This window comes from Euprymna scolopes, chromosome 13, assembly GCF_053919585.1.
Source record: "Euprymna scolopes isolate OS-2025 chromosome 13, ASM5391958v1, whole genome shotgun sequence".
Classification (NCBI taxonomy): Eukaryota; Metazoa; Mollusca; class Cephalopoda; order Sepiida; family Sepiolidae; genus Euprymna; species Euprymna scolopes.
The window spans coordinates 27,488,958-27,511,252 of record NC_136494.1 but is presented as its reverse complement, the minus strand read 5'-3'; the positions used below and the strand labels follow the sequence as shown (position 1 = coordinate 27,511,252).

The 22,295-nt window shown below is 31.8% G+C and overlaps 2 protein-coding genes across 2 annotated transcripts in view; both read left to right on the top strand.

The window, feature by feature from the left end:
* LOC145291955 (oxidoreductase NAD-binding domain-containing protein 1-like) overlaps positions 1-22,295 on the top strand; it is a 169,602-nt gene that overhangs the window by 77,883 nt on the left and 69,424 nt on the right. The window lies entirely within an intron of this gene.
* Positions 314-17,571, top strand: LOC145291957 (uncharacterized). The gene is made up of 3 exons (XM_080137885.1): positions 314-629; positions 10,361-10,451; positions 16,822-17,571. The coding sequence occupies exons 1-3, from the start codon at positions 549-551 to the stop codon at positions 17,049-17,051; spliced, it is 402 nt and encodes a 133-aa protein (XP_079994011.1). The 5' UTR covers positions 314-548; the 3' UTR covers positions 17,052-17,571.

The window sequence follows — 22,295 nt, the reverse complement described above, 5'->3', positions numbered from 1 at the left end:
ACCTAATTTTAAGACGTAAAAAAAAAACGAAGCCAAAACAAATACGTTATAATAGATGCATACAATGTACATTTATTTAAAGAAAAAGTAAAATAATGATATAAGAAAAAATATATTTTACTAAAAATATTATTAATTGTTGGCGAAGTATCTTGGAAGGGGGGGGGCTATTCTGTTTTCGTTTACGCAATTCCAACATTTCATATCCAACCGGACCTAACTTCTAATTTTTCCTCTTTTAAAAATGTACCGGGATTACAATGACAATGTTAGCTTCGAACTTATATTCTTAAATAATTTTTATATTAATGGTTATGAATTATCAACATTTTTCTTTTTATATAATATTTGCCGTTTTTTGTGTGCGTGATTCTTAAATTTGTTTTAAATAAGTCCATGAACAGAAATTGTAGTAGTAGTCGTTAGTTCAGCGCGTTTTGAATCTCGTCCGTTGACGTTACAGAATTATGTCCCCTTAAACACGTGTTTAGAATTATCTCCCCTTAAACACGTGTTTAAAAGTTGTTCATTTATTTTTTGTTTACATCATGAAAGAGGACGGAGAAGTAAGTGACCCTAACAAGAACACTGACAAACTTGGTGACGTCAAATACCCAGCCGTTCCTATGGTTAGCATCAATTTATTTATTTATATTATAAATTATTATCAGACAATATATAAAATATCCGACAATGGTTGCATATTAAAAGAAGAAGAAAAAAAAAAAAACAGCAGCTTTTTATTGTGACCTTTCTTTATTAAATTATTATTTAGTTTTTACTTACAGGGCAGAATTAATTATTAGACCAAAATGAATTTATTATTTGGTGCATTTTGCAGTATACACGACCCCCCCCCCATAAAAAAGGCAAATGAACTCGGCAGTCGGCACTACTTGTGTTTTGGAAGTAAATAAACGCTTTAAAATAAGTTAAAACAAAATAAGTTTTTGGTCAAATTGCCGATACGTTAGGTGTGTGAGAATTTTTGAGGAAATTTTGGCACCCCGAACACAAAATTGCGAATAAAATATAAAAACATTCGTAATTTTTCTTTTTAAAGTGGGTTGTTTATTTTCTTTATGGAATATGCTTCCAAAATAAATTATTAAAGTTGTTTAAAAAATAATAGAAATATTATTTTTTATTTTTTCAAAGACAGTGTTTACAAAGTGCCTGCGCGCGTTCATGCAGCCATTTTTTTCTACGTAATGAAATGAATTGAATTTTACGAGTTAAATTTTTTTTCAATTTTTTCAATTTAAAAATCTATCAAAATTTTTCTATTGGTTTTATTTTTATGCATATTTTCAGGTTCAATGTGAAATTTTATGCTCTTTCCAATAAACCGAATATAATATTCTAGACAAGCGTTTTTTTTTAATTCACCCCCCCCATTTTGAAATGTCTATTAAAATGAAAATAATTCATTTTCTCACCTAAAATTTATATATCACAAATTGAAGATAAAAGATCAATAAAATAAGCTAATTTAAAACAACAACAAAAAAAGAATAGTTATTTGCATATTTACCTGTAAAGTCCAAAGTTTTAAACCTTTTTTTTTAAAACCACATTGATTTTTTTTAAGTGAAACCTTATGATCTTGTTATATTGTCCAGAAAATTTCGTACAATTATGACAATGTTTTCTATTTCATTCGATGTTTTTTTATTTTTTTAGATATTTAAAAAAAAAAAACTCACTCCATAAAGAAGAAATGAAATATATTAAATCAAAAACTCATGTATTTTTTTGATAGAAGAAAAAAAAAAAGTAAAATTCGTCGAGTGATTTGCGTTTAATTGGCGAAAACTGATGAGTGAAATGTGACCATTTTTTACGTATGGTAACCCATATCGACCAACTTTATTGACTTCAAATATCTAATTAATTACAAAGGGGAGATATATTAAATGTTTGTTTCTTCATATAGTTACTATCGAGATTACTTTTGAAATGTATTTGATCTAATGTGTTTTTTACGTTTTGGAAATAATTATTTATGTCCCTTTGAGGCCTCCATATTTGACAACTTGAAAAGTCGAAGCAACACCGCTTTGGCTAATGGTGGATATCGAGTTGCGAAAATGCGATTTTCTGGGACCCTTGCTTTAAAAAATCCTTTTATTTAAAAAATACATGGAATATAAAATATAAATCTGGACAATTCTTATAAATAAAGAATGGAAGCATCCATTACTTAGATTTTTTTTATAGGTAAGTGATTTTTTGGCATTTATATATATTTATTAGATTTGGATTAAGTTAAAATTCGTTGAATTTCGTGAAATCTTTTTTAAAGAAAGCCGATGAAAAGAAAAAAAAATTGTATTATTTTCAATTAAACCTTTCATTATTTTAAAATTTGGTCTTTGCTCATTTTATTGAAAAAAAATTAAGGTTTAAAATTATATTTTCATGATGATTATAAGCTTCAAAACAGAGAGAGTCTATATAATGAAATGTTTATTTACTAGTTTGTAATGGCGGCTTCTGACATTGCTACCGATACATACTAACTAAAAACTCGCTTTTCAAAAATTGATTTTTACAGGTATTTATGTCTGTTTTGAACGAATATCATATTTGAAATTGTTGTCAACAAGTGGTTTTTACGATATTAAGATGTTTATTATCCAATGTTATCAAATGGTTTTCAATGGTCGCCATTTTGTTTTCACTTTAAACACTCGTCAAATGCACATGCGCACTGGGCTGCTATACATTGATAAGTCGTGAGTTTTCGGTTTAATCCATTTCCTTGTTATTCAAAAACAATTTAATTTTCGGTTTTCTTTTCTCTGACCATAACCTTAACCCAACTCAAGGTGGATAACTCGATTTTACCAGCAGATATGTTCAGTTTTTCATACGAGTATGTTTGTATGTGTTTGTAAATAAATATATAAAATAAAAAATCTAAAACATATGGGCCACAAAAATCAATGTTCTCAGAAAAGCAAATACTTTATTGCTTTTGATGGTTTTTAAGCTTAATTATTATGAATTTTATTCACATACTAGCAGGCTGCCCGGCGTTGCCCAGTTATAAGATATGCTTAAATATGATATTTTAATTCATGCTGATTACATATTTATTATTATTATAGAGACAATTTTCCATCGATTATTATATTGAACCTAACATATAGTAGTGAGATAAAAACTAAAATATATATATATTAATATTAATTTTCTTATAAATTTTAAATCCAGACCTTTTATTTCAATTTTTTTCAGATTCATCTGCCTTACTTTTAATGCTAGGTTTATTTATGGTGTCTTTTAAATTCAATAAAAACCCTTCAAAATTTGCTGACGAGGAGACCTTGCTTATTAAAAAACTATATGTAATTATTGTACATAACTTGATGTCTACCACAATAAAAAGCATTGTTTTCTGAAACGATCGTACAGATAATTGATTTTGTTATTGTTCCTTCTTATGAAACGGATTTTTAATTTAATTATAATTTGATTTTTAAATTTTAAATTATCAATCACATTACTTAATATTGAATTAGCTCTAGGACATTTAACTATCGAGCTTATTATATATCTAAATTACAACGAGCACTTTCTATTTCCTGTATTTTAATAAAACTAGTAATTTCACTGTTACATTGAAATACACTCAGCTCTTTAGACTATTGTTCTAATCTCCTTTAAATATATATATATATATATATATATATATATATATATATATATTCATTTAATCACAAATTAATATATGAAGATATAATTTTATGCGTTAAATTTTCAGTATTTACTTCAACAGTGCTCAATACATAGGTAGAGCTAGGTAGTAAGTTATGAAAATATATATGGCAATTAAGCTATACAAAGCCTGACGAATTCTCACGAGAATGAAACGTGGAATATTCTGTGTAGCTTAATTGCCATACATATTTTCATAACTTTACATATATATATATATATATATATATATATATTAGTGATGGGATGATTCCAACATTTTTCCTGATTCTGATACAATTACAATTCTGTACTAAATTCTCGATTCTGATGCAATTACTGATTCTGATTCTTTATAAATCTCTAAATACTCAACAATAGAATTGTTATTTCTTTCCAATTACCATAAATTCACGTGTTAAGTATGCAGATATTTTCTCAAATATAAAATTAGATTTATGGAGGAGGGAAATAAAATAAATAAATATTTATTATTTCATCATTACTACAAGCAGTGGAAGATTTTGCTTCAAACAAAAAAGACGATTAAAAGAATCGCTTTTGGCATTGGAAAATAAGAATAAATTTTCTCGATTCTGATGCTCCCAAAAGTTCCGATTTTTCAGATTCCCGATTTCAATTAATCCTCCCAACACTGATATACATAGTCTTTGAAGTTTTCAACCTTTAAAACTATACAAAAAAATATTTTTTATCATTCGTTAGAAAACCATCTAGTCAGTAAGTCATTTAATCACCTGCAATCACTGCATCAACTCGCTCTCGAATTTACTATAGTACCAATAATTTACTTTTCAAGGGATCATCGGTTGTTTACCATGAAACACTGTTTCAGGGATTTCAAAACAAAGCAGTATATTACATCATGGTTCCCCAGCAGTATTGATCAAACACCACCACCCTTAATCTTAGGAAGAAGACATGTTACAAACATTTGATCCAATTTCCTATTCTTAATTGTAGTTACTAACCTTTTCATACTATAAAAATGAATTTCTTACCTGTGCGATTCATCAATTTCCACATTTAAAATGGATACATTTTTTAATTTTTTAATTTATCAGTCTTGTATATATAAGATTAGGATTAATCCATTTAACTACTTATCACCCCCACTATGATTAGTATTTAGTATATTTACATATATATATATATATATATATATATATATATATATATATATATATATATATATATATATTAATGAAATCAAAGGGATGTAGTGTATACCTGATATACGCAATGGTAAACTTCAAACTAATATAAATAACAGTATTTATATATAGAAAATTTAATCCCAACTGAATAAGAAAGCTCAATACGCAATAGAAAGTAGAACTTATTATAAGAGAAAGAAAATTAAAACTGTAATAAAGAATGCTGATTTCTTTATGTCCTCTCATGCGAAGAATAACAAGAATAGCATTCTTTGAAACTCCGCGGAATAAGGACTTTGTAAATTGTTTTTTGTAGTATTCAGTCAAACAATAGATTTTGATTGTAAAGTTCAACTTACAGTTTTAATTTCTCATATATATATATATATATATATATATATATATATATATATTATTAATATTAATTGAAATTAAGAATAGGAAATTGGATCAAATGTTTGTAACATGTCTTCTTCCTAAGATTAAGGGTGGTGGTGTTTGATCAACACTGCTGGGGAACCATGATGTAATATACTGTTTTGTTTTGAAATCCCCGAAACAGTGTTTCATGGTAAACAACCGATGATCCCTTGAAAAGTAAATTATTGGTACTATAGTAAATTCGAGAGCGAGTTGATACAGTGATTGCAGGTGATTAAATGACTTACTGTCTAGATGGTTTTCTAACGAATGATAAATATTTTTTTTGTATAGTTTTAAAGGTTAAAAACTTCAAAGACTATATATATATATATATATATATATATATATATATATATATATATATAAACAGTTTATGGATATTCTTAATTATTATACTGAAAGTTAGTTCTAAACAAACAATAACTCAAAACTGTTCTTAAAATTTGGTTGCCACCGTTTACTTCCTGTACTTAGCAATTGCTCGAATGAGTGAATATGCGTCATTGCCTGTGTTTTTAAGGTTACATGCGTAATACTAAACAGATTTTAACCCAAAATGTTTCCCAATTTCCTAATATTTGACAAAAACAAGATAAAACGATATTTATCGTAATATATTGAAGCCACCAAACTGCAGTTTTACCCCAAAATTTAGCTTCAAGCCTCCACATATTCGCTAGCAACCGATACCATGCAAACTAGTACACATTATTTCAGATGATTCTTCACGTCCTCAAAAAAGGCAGCGTTTATATATAAACAACACAATGATAAATCTGAAGGACGTATTCTCATTTGTTAATGATAAATGTTTTTGTTATCTTTTTTCAATGTGATTTCTCAAGCTGCTTTTTTTTGGGGGGGGGGGTTGGGGGGTGTTAGGTTAGTTTATGGTGAGGATTAAAAAAAAAAAAAGGATGCAAGTCCAAAGTTCAACCTAATTAAAAAACAAATACAAAAAAAATCTTTATGATGTATGTACCCATCACAAAATGTAAAATATCATATTCCAAAAATCATATAAATTGATTAATTAGTTTGTTTGCATAAATTTTTTTTTTTTTTTTTACAATTTTTAGCGATTTTCATAGTAAATCGTTACCATTACAAGGCTGATTTTGTTATCGGTGGTTCAAAAACGAGTGACCTCCCTTTATTTATTAAAAACCGCGGATCAATACAACATTCTCGCTTCCTCATAAATTTTTATTTTTTTTTTATTTAAAAAAAACTACTTTATCAATTTATATAAGTTTTGGAATATGACATTTTTCGTTTCCTGATAAGGACTCGTATTTCTGTATTTCTATTTTTTAATTAGGTTGAACTCTGGACTTGCATCCTAATTTTAACCCTAACCTTTTTTTTTTTATGTTCAATGTCATTTTACCTTTGCTTGTAAAGGTAATTTCAGTCATTTCCAGGATTGGTCCTGGATTTTCCGTCAATACTCGGGACTGACTGACTCCATAAGTCCTGAAATACTCTTGATACCCATTCATTACAAGTACCGAAATTATTCTCAACTAGCAGAGTGACTCGACGTTGCCCGGGATTGAATGATGATCACTGAATGTTTCACACTGCCATATTTTTATTGTCATCAAAATCGGTGAAATCGCCCATTTTTCAATTAAATCGATTGATTGCCTATTCTAGTTAAGGACCCATCACGATGCACTGGGAGGAAGTGACTTAGTCCACACTACATTGTAGTCTACATTGCACTGTAGAGAACCTGTTGTTGATTTTATAAAATTATTTTTCATATATAATGGTTTGAATGATAGTTTAAAATGCAAACGTCAAATATCATGCTTCAGTTGTGCTCTACGCAGAAACATTTATTTTGGACGCGCCCCTGTCATATCAAAGAACCTACTGTTAGTTTTGTATGTCTGACCTTACTGCTTGTGTGGTGATAATGGCTTGAATTTAAGTAAAATGAAAAAGTCAAGTATCATGGTGTAATTGTGCTTTAAACAGAAATATTCAAATACCATTGTCATATCTAAGAACATACTGTCGATTTTATATGTCGGACCTTTCTGCTTGTGTGGTAATAAAGCTTTTGAAATGCACTTGTGATGTTAGGCTGTATAAGGTGTTAACTTTGGTCAAAATCGCCTGTTCTTTCTTACATCATAAAAACATTTGTTAAATGTCCATATAATTTCTCAAACGTGAAATGCAATTGTGAAGGTTATCTATAGATTTTGGTTTTACTGGTTTTAGTTTTAAATATTTATTATTTCATTATTACTACAAACAGTTGTTGATTTTGTTTTAAACTAAATTTATTTTAAGAATTGTCTTCCGTTTTCCTGCTTTCCGGCTGACTACAATATGGTTGTCTTCAAGTCTAACGTAAATAAGGTCTTGATGAGCCGTTCCATATAAGTTATCAAATTTACCAAATTTTCATTACTAATGATTACTATATTGTCCAATTTCTACTGTACACTCTTTAACCCTTATCCTTGAGTGGCCTCTTGGCCTTGATAATGTGGTGATGCCTATGTAAAAAAAAAAAAAAAAGAAAAGATGATTAAATGGAAGCGTTTTGGCATCTGAAAATAGGCACAAATTTTTCCGATACCGATTCCAATACCCGCATTTTTCTGATTCCGTTTAATCATCCCAACAATGATGTTACTGTTGTCGATCACCTCGTCTGTTTAGCTAGACATATAAACTACTCATGCATGAAAAAGAGAAACTTTATTGAATTCTTCAAGGTTTTATTGGAAAGAATTCACCTGCAAAGAGAGAGACTAATAACTAAAATTATTTCTTTCTTAACTTAATTTTCTAACTTAAGAATTGAAAGATGCAGACAGACAGACAGACATCGGAGTGACATTCATGGTAGATTATTCACATTATCAGGTCATGTCATATCCGCATGGCTTTCAGAATGAGTCTGACTGAAACTATTAGTTTCTCTCGCTTGAAAATGTAACTCATTCGTCATAGTGTGATCATTCAACTATATTTTGTTTAAGGAGTTAAACTTGGTGACTTCTGCTTCCTCATGTCACCTGTCTCTGGGTAAAATTCTGTTTGCAGCTAGGTTATCCAAAGTTGACACTAGCTAAATTAATTGCTACTTACTGGCGTAGGTTCCTTAGTAAATTGCATGAGCTTTGTTTGGGATTTAAGAATTCTAACAAGGTACATTTGAAAAAGCATAAAAATATGCAAATGTGAGCTCTTTCATACAACAGGGGCGTGTAAGAAACTTACTACAGGGTGGAACGATAAAATTGTCGCCCTAGAAAAGACAACATGATTCCATTTCCGTTTGATGAAAACCGGTTTTCTTTTTTTGTGGCAGACCATCTACTAGTTTATCAGTTATGTACAAATACCGAGAGAGATAGGAGCCTTATATCATGTCTGAAAGTGGCACAATGTTCAACGAGCAAGATCAGAGATGCACCACTTTACAACTCCTGCTCTCTACTGATCCAAGTTATGGCAACTGGACCATCGCTAGCACCCTAAAAATGCATCACTGGATTGCTACGAATAACAGGAACGTGCCCAGGGTGATGAAACAAAGTTTCCTACTACGGTTATCGTCTTTGATGTGGTTTCACGTGATGGCCACACTATGCCACCTCACATCTTTTAAAAAATTTTTTTTATTACATTTTCACCCCAAACAAGGCACATTGCCACTTTGATGTAGGGGGCTACTATCAGGGATATAAGCTACAGGGGTACTATGTGGGGAGTTGGGCAGCAAGATGTCCGTTCACGTTACACTTAAACTTCTGTATGTTAGTACAGTTGGGGAAGCAGGAACCCGGAAGGGAATTCCAAAGTCTAGCGGTTCTGGGGGAGAAACTACTGGAGTAGAAGGCTCTCTTACATCTAGGGATCTCAACTGTGAGGGGGTGGGATTTTGCAGCTTGTCGGGTTTGTCGGGGGTATTTACGTCGAGGGGGTACAAGTGCTTGCAGTTCGTCAGAGTATTCACTGTTAAAGTACTTGTAGAACAGGCAGAGGGATGCTACATTGCGTCGATGGGACAGAGGCTGAAGCTTGGATGATAGTTCAGGACCTATCAGGTTGGTGACTCTCTTTTGAACCTTGTCTAGGAGCGAGAGACTAGTAGCAGATGCACCAGCCCAAATATGACAACAATACTCCATACATGGGCGAATTGGTGGCCTTATAGAGGTACAGGATACTTTCGGGCGTTAGTAGCTTTCTAGCACGGTAGAGAGAACCTATTTTTTTTGCAGTGGTCCTGGCAATGCTCTCATCTTCAAAATCGGCTTAAATGTCAACATGAAAGTGTACCTGAATGTGCTGAAGAGTATGGTGACCCCTGGTGAAATCAGGTAGCCACTGACAGACCTTGGGTGTGGCAGCAGGACTTGGTGCTGGCTGACAAGTCCAAAAAGACCCAGGCTTGGCTTCAGAAGGAGTGCTACGACTTTGTACTCTCCTCTCACTGGCCTCCCTTCTCCTCTGACCTAGACCTGTTTGACTATTTCTAATGAAAAGATGAGTAAGGACTGGTGAAGGAGGAGACCACTTCACATGATCATGTGTTCTAATCTAATAAAAAGAAACTACCATTTAACCATGTAGAAACAAAATAGGTACAAAGCTCCAAAATTTTATACTAGAATTGTCCGCAAGGACCTGTGGCATTGTGAATAAAGTACTTAGTAAATTCAGTTGTAAAAGTTACAGTCTTCAAGCAGTTGAAGATTCAACTCTCAGGACAGATGACACACAAAATACAATTGTGAACTACATGGGACTTCTACTCAGGATTAAATTAAACGTTCCATTCGAAATTCTACATAGATTCCTGAGTTCGACAAGATACACCTGAAGAAAGCCAGAGGTTAGATTGAGAACAGTAGTCCAAAGAATCCAAATAATACAAATACCATTCAACCAATATCTTACTTTTGTAATTAGTTAAAAGTATTGAATTTTGGATTTCATTTGACTAAATGCAAGATATCAACTTATCCTATATGTCACGACTTTACGGACACTCCGTATTTGCATATCTTTCTGTAAATTTTCAGTACGGACCTTGCAATATCAAAAACCTGAAAAAGGGACAAACGAAAATGTGGTGCACATGTGGCCTCAGTAAGAAACAACCTTGGTGCGATGGTAAGAAATGTTCTTTTGCTCTTTTGAAAATTGATTGTTCTTTCATTTCTTTGTAATATACGGCACAATCTCGTTGACATACCGGCTCCTGTTAAATCACCAAAGTTAAGCACCCTCGAACCTGGTCAATACTAAATGGGTGACCATTTGGGAATACATGTTGTATGTGTTCTCCGCTCATCTTAGCATTGTTTCCAGTTGTTCTGAACGTCTAGTCACTGGAATCAAGCAATGTCGACACAGAAGAAGAGTGGTTAGAGATTGCGCAATCTTTGCCTCACAATTCAACGTGTCATTCATTATCTCTCCAGATTAGATGGCTCTTATCGTTCCAACAAATGGACATCAATCTCCTAGAAAAATACCTGTCCACTCCTTTAAAATTTTTGTCATTGTGCGAAGGGAGACAACTCTCGTTTATTAAGAGATTGAGATTGAAAAAAAAATGAACGAATCTCTTAGTAAACGAGAGTTGTCTCGCTTCGCACAATGACAAATTTTAAAACAGCGCCCACTCTCCTGCCGTGCCATTGTAACAGAGTTCGGGCGTGCATATGTAAATTCTGAGCCGTGTGCGAAATGACGTCATGGTAAGGAAAAGGAAAAAGACTATAAAAAGGGAGAGAAAGGAGATTAGAGAAGACGATCACATTGAGATGTGGGTGACGTTACAGTCGTAACGAGAAGTCATGCATGGTGGAAAATGAGGAAATAAATGTTGTTAGAAACAAAAAAAAAGGAGTCAAGTTATTCTTTGTCTTCGTTTCCTTTGCGACGTAAGCTGCATACAACTGATTATTAAATAGAACATTTTGATAGAATATTCATAAATAATTAGAGAAGGTTAGTACGAATAGTTAGGTCTAGTGATTTCATTCTTAAAATTCAAAATGGCGTATTGAGAACATATTAAAGGTATTTGCAGCTTCTCTTCCCATTTTCGGATTTTAATCATGTCAAATCACACTTTATTTCCTTTTGACGGATTGATTGTTGCTGTTTCTTCTAATGAGTTAAGGGCATAATAGATTCACTGGTTGATATAATAATTAAATGATTGATTTTGCACTACAAAACGGATACTGTCAAGAATTGTAAATGTCAACTGAATTAAAGGAATAAATTATAAGATGGTCAACATCAAGAATTTTGGAATAGAGTTTTTTTGTCATTTATTCACTATATATATATATATATATATATATATATATATATATATATATATATATATATATATATAGTTTCTATCTCTCTACTATATATTAGGTTCAATATGATAATCGATAGAGAATTGTCTCTATAATAATAAATATGTAATCTGCATGAATTAAAATATCATATTTAAGCATATCTTATGATCAGGCAATGCTAGGCAGCCTCCTAGTATTATATATATATATATATATATATATATATATATATATATATATATATATATATATATATATATATATATATATAAGTTAGAAAAGCATTTCATCCAAGGTATGAAAATTGTTAAACAAAATGCTTTTACTATAGGCTTTAAAAGTAAAGGTACAAGATTCAATTTGAAATTTATTTATCTTCAAAGTGCACTTTTATAAATTTTACAAAGTAAGGTATAAAAATTTAATTTAAATTGAATTAAAAAAATTACCTTGGATTTATTTTATGTAATGTACATTCTGTTGCACTTTTGAAAAACAAAATCATTGAAAATTTTATATCTATATCATTAATTGCTAGATGAACAATAATGTTTTTAAATTGCAACAAAATAAAATAAATCCAAGGTAATTTTTTGATTCAATTTAAATTAAATTTTTATACCTTAGATGAGAAAAATTTTAAATTAAACCACTTCAAATTCTGAATAAATTTACGTATGTACAAAAGTAATAGAAATATGTTGGCAAGTTGAAATGAACATTTTTGCATTTCAACTTGTTGACATATTTCTGTACGCGCTATTCATTCATCCAAACAAAGATTTTACTCGTTATAAACAATCATTGGTGTATAAATACGATTTCCTCTTAAGAGTTTATCGGTTAAATATTTACACACACATACATACAGACATGCACATACATCTACTATTTTATCTATATAAATTGTTTAAATCAATTTAATACAAGGGAGATAACTGCAAATGTTACTTTTTATTATCTCCCTTGTCAACCGTATATAAATACTTATAAATACACACACACACACACACACACACACACACACACACACAGAATTTGCTACAGAAATAGCCCAAAAGCGTTGCCAAAAACACTTCAAAAACTTCCGTTGCAAAAACCTGGAATAATGTGCCAACCAATAGCATGCCAAGTATTTGCCGTATGAACTCATCCAGGACTGTATAGATAAGGATGGCTCTATTGACTGACTAAAAAAAGGATCGCTCCACTATGATCCGGACAGGATTAAAATGGCTGTCCAAGATTGAGGTTTGATGATAAATGTTTTAAGAAAATGAGTGCTCTCAGCAATGGGAACATATACCAAAAAGAGAGTTGGAAATAATTCATATACCATCCACTATAACTAAAGCAACATATCTTGAAAAGAAAGCCATAAAACCTAACATAGTCATATGGGAGAAGAAGGAGAAAGAAGCAACCTTAGTAGAAGTTAGTGTCCCCAATAATGCTGGCTTAAATAGAGCTGAGACGGAATTTTGGAAATATTTATTAACTAGCCTACCTCTGATCCGGCGATACCCGGGAATATTAATAACAGACAAATAATAAGCATAATAGTAATTGTAACGGTAATATAAGCAATAGTAGAAATAATAAGAATATTAATAATAATAAAACAAAAAATACTAATGATAATAACTAGTGGGGCCTGTGAAAATTCCACAGGGGACTCCTTCATATGTAATATATTGATGCTGGCATTCTGTAGATGTGGAGATATTATTGTAGCTTTTTTGTTAAAACTGCAAAAGTATTTATCTAAGCTAGCAGGGACGCCTGGCATAGCCCGGTCTTAAAGTACGCTTAAATATGATATCTTTATTTTTGCAGATTTCATATATATTATCATAGAATCAATGTTCTATCGATTTTTCTCTATTATAAAGTTGCGATTCCAAAAATAAAAAATATATCCATATGACTTGAGTGCAATAGCTTGAATCGAAACTGAAACCAAAACTTATGAATATATATATATATATATATATATATATATATATATATATATATATATATATATATATATATATAACTTGAGTTCCTTCAACTATAATCGAAACCGAAACCTGAACTTATTAAGAATTCTTGGTAAAATTATTTATAAAAAAATAGATGACTTAGGTGCCATCTATAATATAAATCTCACCTGTCTGTTTAAATGTATGTATGTATGCCAAAGGGCGAATGAACTCTTTTTCTGGGTCAACAGCCAACTAGCACCGTTTATATTTGTGTGTGTGTGTATGTGTATTGGGGTAGAGAGGGCTTCCGTAAGCCGTGGTGAAGGCATCCTTTATAGGAGAAGCAAATCTCTGATTTAAAAAACCATAAAGCGGAAGACCAGTACCCGCATTAAGCTGGTCTGCAGTTTAATTTGTTGCTGGCTATCTTGCTCTTGCTTGTTGCTGGATCTCAACATTTTGAACCGAGAGAGAAACTTAGCTGTCGTACAAAGCTAAGACTCTGTAACATCATATTTGTATAGATACTCCCTCAGACATTTGGGCTCATGGATTTTAAATGTCTGAGGGAATGGCACTCGTCTGATAAGACGTTGCAATCATCATGTATGCCTAAAACTTTCGACAGAGGCGACGGATTTTCGCAAGATCAGTATTGCTTTGAAGCTCGACCCTTTGGTCAACAAATAAAAAAAAATTGGCTGAAGATATTAATTCCTTCGCCCGTAAACTGGCCACTTTTCTACAGGGAGGGGTCGCTTTTTTAACCGCTATTTTTAAAAGTCATCCCCTCTTTTCGATTGACTGGCCTTTTTTTTTTTTTTTTTTTTTACATGGGGGTCACCACTTATCAAGGCCCGAAGGCCACTCAGGGATAAGGGTTATTGTGTGTACAGTAATCAATGAGATAGTATTGTAGTAATCATTAGTATTGGGGGTTTTGATAGAGTGTCTTACTTAAGGGGACGGTTTGTCAGGAGTTTGTTTATGTTGGACTTGAAGACGTCCAAGTTGTAGTCAGGTGGGAAACAGGCAAGCGGCAGAGAGTTCCACTGACGTGCAGTTCTAAGAAAGAAGCTTTGCTCATGGAATCTATGTTTGGATTTAGGCACAGATAAAGAGTGGGGAAAATTATTGACAGTAGTTTCAGCCAGACGGGTGTTTCTCGTGAAAGATTGGCGAGGGGGGCAACTTCCGGTTTGACAATGGGTGCAGCAGCAAAGACGTCACGTTCTTTTCTTCCTTCGCAGTACAGGTTCGAGCCTGCTTGCTTACTACGACTTTTTTTTTTGTTCAACACACACCTCTAAACACCCGGGCAACGCCGGGCACCCAGCCTAGTCAGCTATAATCGAAACCAAGTCTAAAACTTATGAATAATTCTTGGTAAAATTATTTATTACAAGAAATTGAAGCCCATAACAATTAAACAAGAGTCACTCGGATGTAAACGTGACACAAAAATAAATGACACACACGTTATCCTATTAATATATAGATAATAAGTAAAAAGCCTGTTAACTTATAATAAGTGCTCTATGCTAAATTGATTGTGGAATATTGTTAAATTTATGCTCATCTTTACCTTAAATACTAATCGCTTTTAATGCATATTAATCCCTAATTATGCATCGAATGGATACTATAATACTTAGTTCGCTGAACCTTATCATAACAAAGGTCCATACAAAATTTCAGCCAGAATGGTCCAGTAATTTCTGAGAAAACTTCTAGAGTAAATGTGGTATTGTGGTGACTAATCCCTATCAGTCTGTAACTGTGTATTGATTGAATAACATATTACTGAATTAGCTGCTCTTTGTTATAACAAAGGCCCATACAAAATTTCGGCAAGATTGGTCCAGTAGGTTCCAAGAAAAAGCGGAACAGAAAGACAGAATATAATATAAATATTCAACATTTATAATACAATGCAAGACACCCCCCCACCTCCGCTAAACCCATAAAGGCCTATTTGTGTTAATTTTTTTACAAGTTCTCATGAAGGAATTGGGATGAATCCTCTGAATTGAGTTTATTAATTAATGTCTAGTATTCATTGCTAAAATTTCACAAAAGTCAAAAGTATTTTCACAGAAGGGCTCCCATCTGTTTTATTTTTTTTTACTTGTTTTGCATAAAATTGAATCAAAACAAGCCAAAAACTATATGGTCCCCCGACTGATGCCTTGAATTTTAGGAGAAAAATAAAAATCAGCCCCAAAAGGTGTGTTTTTCACCCATAAAACACCCTGAGGCGATAATTTTTCCAGGGTTAAATATTACATTTCCAGATGTATATCCACACGAGCTTGCTTTTGAGTAATTTTCAGCAAACTCTAATAGTCGGAAAAAATTCTATGTCCTGAAAAGTGCTATTTTGGGCCAATTTGACTTCTTTTGACCCTCTTGGGACGCAACATTTATCAAATATCCGAGAATGTTATATTTCCTCCCTTGGGTAGTTGTAACTTCATGCAAAATTCCAGAAAAATGTAATGAGTAGTTATTGAGAATTTTGGGAATGAATGGACAAGGGTGAATTCTAAGGTCCAAATCCGGCTAAGTCAGTGGACCAATAAATATATCCCACATTTAGATCCCTTCAATTTAAATTACTTCAGTAATATGTTATTGAATCAATACACAGTTACAGACTGATAGGGATTAGTCACCACAATACCACATTTACTAGCAACTGTGTTCCAAAATTCATAATGATCAGTTAATTAGTTTAGGAGTGAATCTTGTATGTACAAGTTCATAAACATATGTAACAGAGCTGCTGATGTTGGTAGCAGCAGCCACAGAAAGATATGCAAATGACCAAGCCGGTAAAACAAAGTGACATTGCAACAGATAAGAGATAAAAGGACACATATTCGGAGATTTTTGTTTGGTAAATCAGTGAGGTTTGAAATATGACGCGTGTTCGGAAAAGCATGTGTTCAAGACATGTGGGTGAGGTCACAGCAGGGACAAAAAGTCTCTCATTGAAGGAAAAGTGAACTGTTTAAAATATTTAGAAAGAATGTGTTGTTGGAAATACCAGATATAAAGGCTTTTGTTAAAAAAAAAATGAGTCGAGTTTTTTCCTTTTTTTTCTGTTTCTTTATGAAGTGTTAACATATTAGCGCTTACATTACATGCATAAACATACCTAACTTTATAAAGGTAAAGATAAAGTCATAATTTTGTCACTGCTTTTTACAGGTTCTCATAAAGGAACTGGGATGAGTCCCCTGCGTTGGGTTGTGCCAAAGGAACAATCATTCTTTCAAATTTGTAACTGCAAATACACGAAAGACCCGCCATTCTGTGACGCCACTCATGTGAATCTTCCTTGTGAGGTTTTGGAAAGAAAAGCCAGTTGCCTGAACAAAGCAGCTCACGTCGAAAGTTGTAAATTGTGTACAAGGTGCGGATGGGTACCAGACTTTTGATCCAAAAATAATTAGGATGAAATGTTTGTCTGGATGTTAGTCTTCTCATTCTTTAGCAGAATTTTAAAGAAATAAACGATGATGACATTATTAAATAACCATTAAAGAAATAAACGATGATGACATTATTAAATAACCATTAAAGAAATAAATGATGACGACATTATTAAATAACCATTAAAGAAATAAACGATGATGACATTATTAAATAACCATTAAAGAAATAAACGATGATGACATTATTAAATAACCATTAAAGAAATAAACGATGATGACATTATTAAATAACCATTAAAGAAATAAACGATGATGACATTATTAAATAACCATTAAAGAAATAAACGATGATGACATTATTAAATAACCATTAAAGAAATAAACGATGATGACATTATTAAATAACCATTAAAGAAATAAACGATGATGACATTATTAAATAACCATTAAAGAAATAAACGATGATGACATTATTAAATAACCATTAAAGAAATAAACGATGATGACATTATTAAATAACCATTAAAGAAATAAACGATGATGACATTATTAAATAACCATTAAAGAAATAAACGATGATGACATTATTAAATAACCATTAAAGAAATAAACGATGATGACATTATTAAATAACCATTAAAGAAATAAACGATGATGACATTATTAAATAACCATTAAAGAAATAAACGATGATGACATTATTAAATAACCATTAAAGAAATAAACGATGATGACATTATTAAATAACCATTAAAGAAATAAACGATGATGACATTATTAAATAACCATTAAAGAAATAAACGATGATGACATTATTAAATAACCATTAAAGAAATAAACGATGATGACATTATTAAATAACCATTAAAGAAATAAACGATGATGACATTATTAAATAACCATTAAAGAAATAAACGATGATGACATTATTAAATAACCATTAAAGAAATAAACGATGATGACATTATTAAATAACCATTAAAGAAATAAACGATGATGACATTATTAAATAACCATTAAAGAAATAAACGATGATGACATTATTAAATAACCATTAAAGAAATAAACGATGATGACATTATTAAATAACCATTAAAGAAATAAACGATGATGACATTATTAAATAACCATTAAAGAAATAAACGATGATGACATTATTAAATAACCATTAAAGAAATAAACGATGATGACATTATTAAATAACCATTAAAGAAATAAACGATGATGACATTATTAAATAACCATTAAAGAAATAAACGATGATGACATTATTAAATAACCATTAAAGAAATAAACGATGATGACATTATTAAATAACCAGAAAAATATCAAAACTGCCAGAAGAAGAAAAAAATGTTGGAAAAATCTGTTTATTTTATGTGTATTAGTGATGGAACGATTCCAATATTTTTCCCAATTCTGATTCTTTTTAAATCTCTAAATATTTAACTATAGACTTGTTTTTTGTTGTTTTTTTTTTTTTGAGGAGAGGATGGTATCAGATTACCGTAAATACCCATGTAATATGTGTATATATTAGTGTTGGGATGATCACTCGGAATCAGGAATTGGAAAAATCGGAAGATTTGTGAGTATCGGTATCGGAAAAATTGATGCCCATTTTTCGACGCCAAAAACGATTCTTTTGATTGACCGTTTTTATTTGATTTTGTTTAAACTAAAATCTTCCATTGCTGGTAATGATGATAAAATAATAAATATTTATTGATTTTAAATTACCAGTAAAGTTAAAATCAATAGATCATCCTCCACAAGTGTATTTTGACGTTTATGAAAATATCTGCACATTTAACATGTGTTTCTACGAAAATCGGGAAAAATTACAATCTTATAGTGAAATAATTGGAGATTTATAAAGAATTGGAATCGGGAATTTAGTACGGAATCGGTAATTATATCGGAATCAGGAAAAATATCGGAATCGTCCCATCACTAGTATATATTTTCAGAAATGTAGAAGTACAGGTGTGTGTGTGTGCGTGTGTGGAGAGGAGTGGGCCTATATATTTTAGTTTTACTGGTAGTTATATAAATTCTATAAATATTTGTCACTAGTAATAGAAATGGAAAATTAAGTTTTAAAAAAAGACAAAACTGAAACAAAAGAATCATTTTTGACTTTGGAAAAGAGACAAAAATTGTTTTGTTTCTGATACTGATTCCAATGCCCCTAAAAGATCTGATTAATTGTTCCAACACTAGTGTGTATATAAAAGAACCCCAGTCAGGATTTATGTTATGAAAATCAGATTTTTATAGTCAGAGATAGCCAAACCAAGGTGTAGGTTTTATATCTCTCCCAGTCTGATAATTATTGCTATAAAAATTAATTTATGAAATTTACAATTTTATAGCTATAGATTGACCAAATAATTTGGATTATTCGGACAACTGGTCTCATCTTGAGTTTCATTTGCACAACGTTTCAGATGATGTAACCGCCAATCATCTTCAGCTGTATCTTGTCAAACTTGTAAATCTTTCTGTTGAACACAGAATTTTGAACAAAAGTCTTTTACCCATGGGGGTAGCATACTCTCATCCTGTCAGCCATGTATTTTATCTAACTTGTAAATTTTTCTGTTGAACACATGAATATGCACAGAATTTTGAACAAAACTCTTTAACCCCAAGAGGTCGAATGTTCTCATTCTGTCAGCCATGACTGGTTAGAAGTAATTCACAATTGTATTTCTCGTATGGCCTACACTTAGGATTGAACCATCGACTTTCAGAAGAGTTTGTAACAGTCACCATAACAAACTATTTTCTATTGTGGATTAATACAAAAAAATCAGTTGAAACCATTGTTTTTTTTATATGAAAACTTAATTTATTGACTACAAAATGTCGTTCCAATAGTGTAGAAGCGCTCCAAGGATGGAATACTGTTGCCATATCTGGGCAGGAGCGGCCAAAAACAGCCTATCCTGCCTTGACAGAGTACAAAATAGACTTCATGGCTTAGTGGGGGATACCCTTTTCTCTACCCTGCAACCTCTCTCCCACAGAAGAGACGTTGCGAGCCTATCCTTGTTTTATCGTTATTTCCATGGCAGGTGCTCGTCTGAACTCCAATCTCTGGTCCCCCCTCGCCAATCTTTCACGAAAAACACCCGTCTAGCTGAATCCACTGTGAAAAATTTCCCCCACTCTATATCTGTGCCTAAATCAAAACGCGGATTTCATGAACAAAGCTTCTTTCTTAGAAGTGCACGCCTGTGGAACTCTGTTCCGTCTACCTGCTTCCTTCCGGACTACAACTTGGATGTCTTCAAGTCCAATGTTAACAAATTCCTAATGAACCGCCCCCTTAATTAAACACTTCATCAAATCTCCACACTAACGTAATGTACTTGCAATAACCCTTATCCCTGAGTGGCTTCCGGGCCTTGATAAGTGGTGATCACTGTGTAAAAAAAAAAAAAAAAAAAAAATACACCCTTGCTGACTGATACGGCAATGCACTGACCAATCAGCTAGTAGAGTGCATTAATCCTATATGTCCCTTAAGGAACTAATTACACCTGGCTAGCACACGGAAGAGGAGCTCAAACCACCAAAGATGATAGACCTCTCTCCGCTTACACTTGGTCCACTGAATCTCCCCAGACTGCAACTACTTCACTGAAGACCTCCACTGGACAACCTGGGGATACTTCAAGTTTCTGTTTCCTGATATGAGAACATTCTAGAACGTTCTGTTCTTTTTTTTCCGCTACCTTGGACACAGTCCTTCTTCTTTCGAAATAAACCCTTTCATTGTTTTGTTCTAAAAATAGCTGTTAATTAATTACTCTGTGCTTTTGTGCTGCAAATGAATCTTTAGCGCTTCTACACTATTGGGACGACATTTTGTAGTCAATAAATTAAGTTTTCATATAAAAAAAAAACAATGGTTTCAACTGATTTTTTTGTCAATTCTAATAAGTTACAATGGTAGCTTCCAAATTATGCAGTCGGAATTACCTGAATATTATTGAATTATTAAAAAGAAACAGCAACTTTAATCGTGATAGCAGGTGAAAAATTGCCACCATCTTGTTTAAATCGAAACAGAAAATTACCTCCCTTTTAAAACTCTCCTGTGTCTTACGATCGTTTTCACCAAATTCTGTTTTTATTTTCTTTAATAAATAATTTTATACCTTATCGATTTTTGTCATTTTTAGATTTAATCATCTTAAAAATATGAGGAATACGAAGATACCATTGTTTTCATGTGAAATTCAGTTTTACGATTTCTGAAATTTCGTTCTGATAGTGTAGAAGCACCAAATCTTTTATTAGGGGTTTTGTGCACTTGCGCATAAAATCAACCTAAAAGTGTCACTTAAAACTGAATTTTTACCTAGTACTTTATCCGTTATGCCACGGGTTCTTGCACAAGGACTGGGTGATACGAAAAATGCAGTATTTAAGATTTTACCTGGTCATGGCTGCTAGAACGAGAGCATGCTACCCTGTGGATTAACTAAAGGGTTCTGTTCAAAATTTTGTGCAGATTGTCGAGTTCATCAGAGAGATTCCAGAGTTTGACAAGATACACCTGAAGAAGGTTGGAGGTTACATTGGTCGAAACATTATGTGAATAATATTCAAAATGAGAACGGTAGTTTGAATAATAAAAATTATCAATTCCTCATCTCAAAAATTCAGAAAGTTTGCACAAATAACCTTTTTTTAAATGTCTCTCTTGAACACAAGCTCACTATAATAATCTCGACAATCATTTATTCATAAAAATAAAACTTTTATAGTTTAACATGACCTAAATATTACAATATGTTTTACATCTCTTTTTAATACTAGGTCAATCATATAATCATAATCTTTTATGTATTTATTAATGAAAATTAAACTTATATGGTTCAAATAAATGTATATTTATATTTTACCTCTCTCTTGGGCACTAACCCAGTTTAAAGTAATAATCTCTATAAGTAATTATTCCTGTATACTTGCCTTCCCATGGCCCCCTTTTTTTTTTCATATTTCTATCTTTGTTTTATTAAAAGGTTTTGTTTGAAAAAAAAAAAAAAAAATTCTTATTGTCACATTTAATCTCGTATTAAGTCGTAAGATGTAGAAAAAAGGGTATTATTATACAAACACCGTGACAGCGAATTAACCCTAACCCTAACCCAAACCCTAACCCTAACCCTAACCCCCTAACCCTAACCCTAACGCTGTCACGGTGTTTGTATAATAATACCGAAAAAAGTT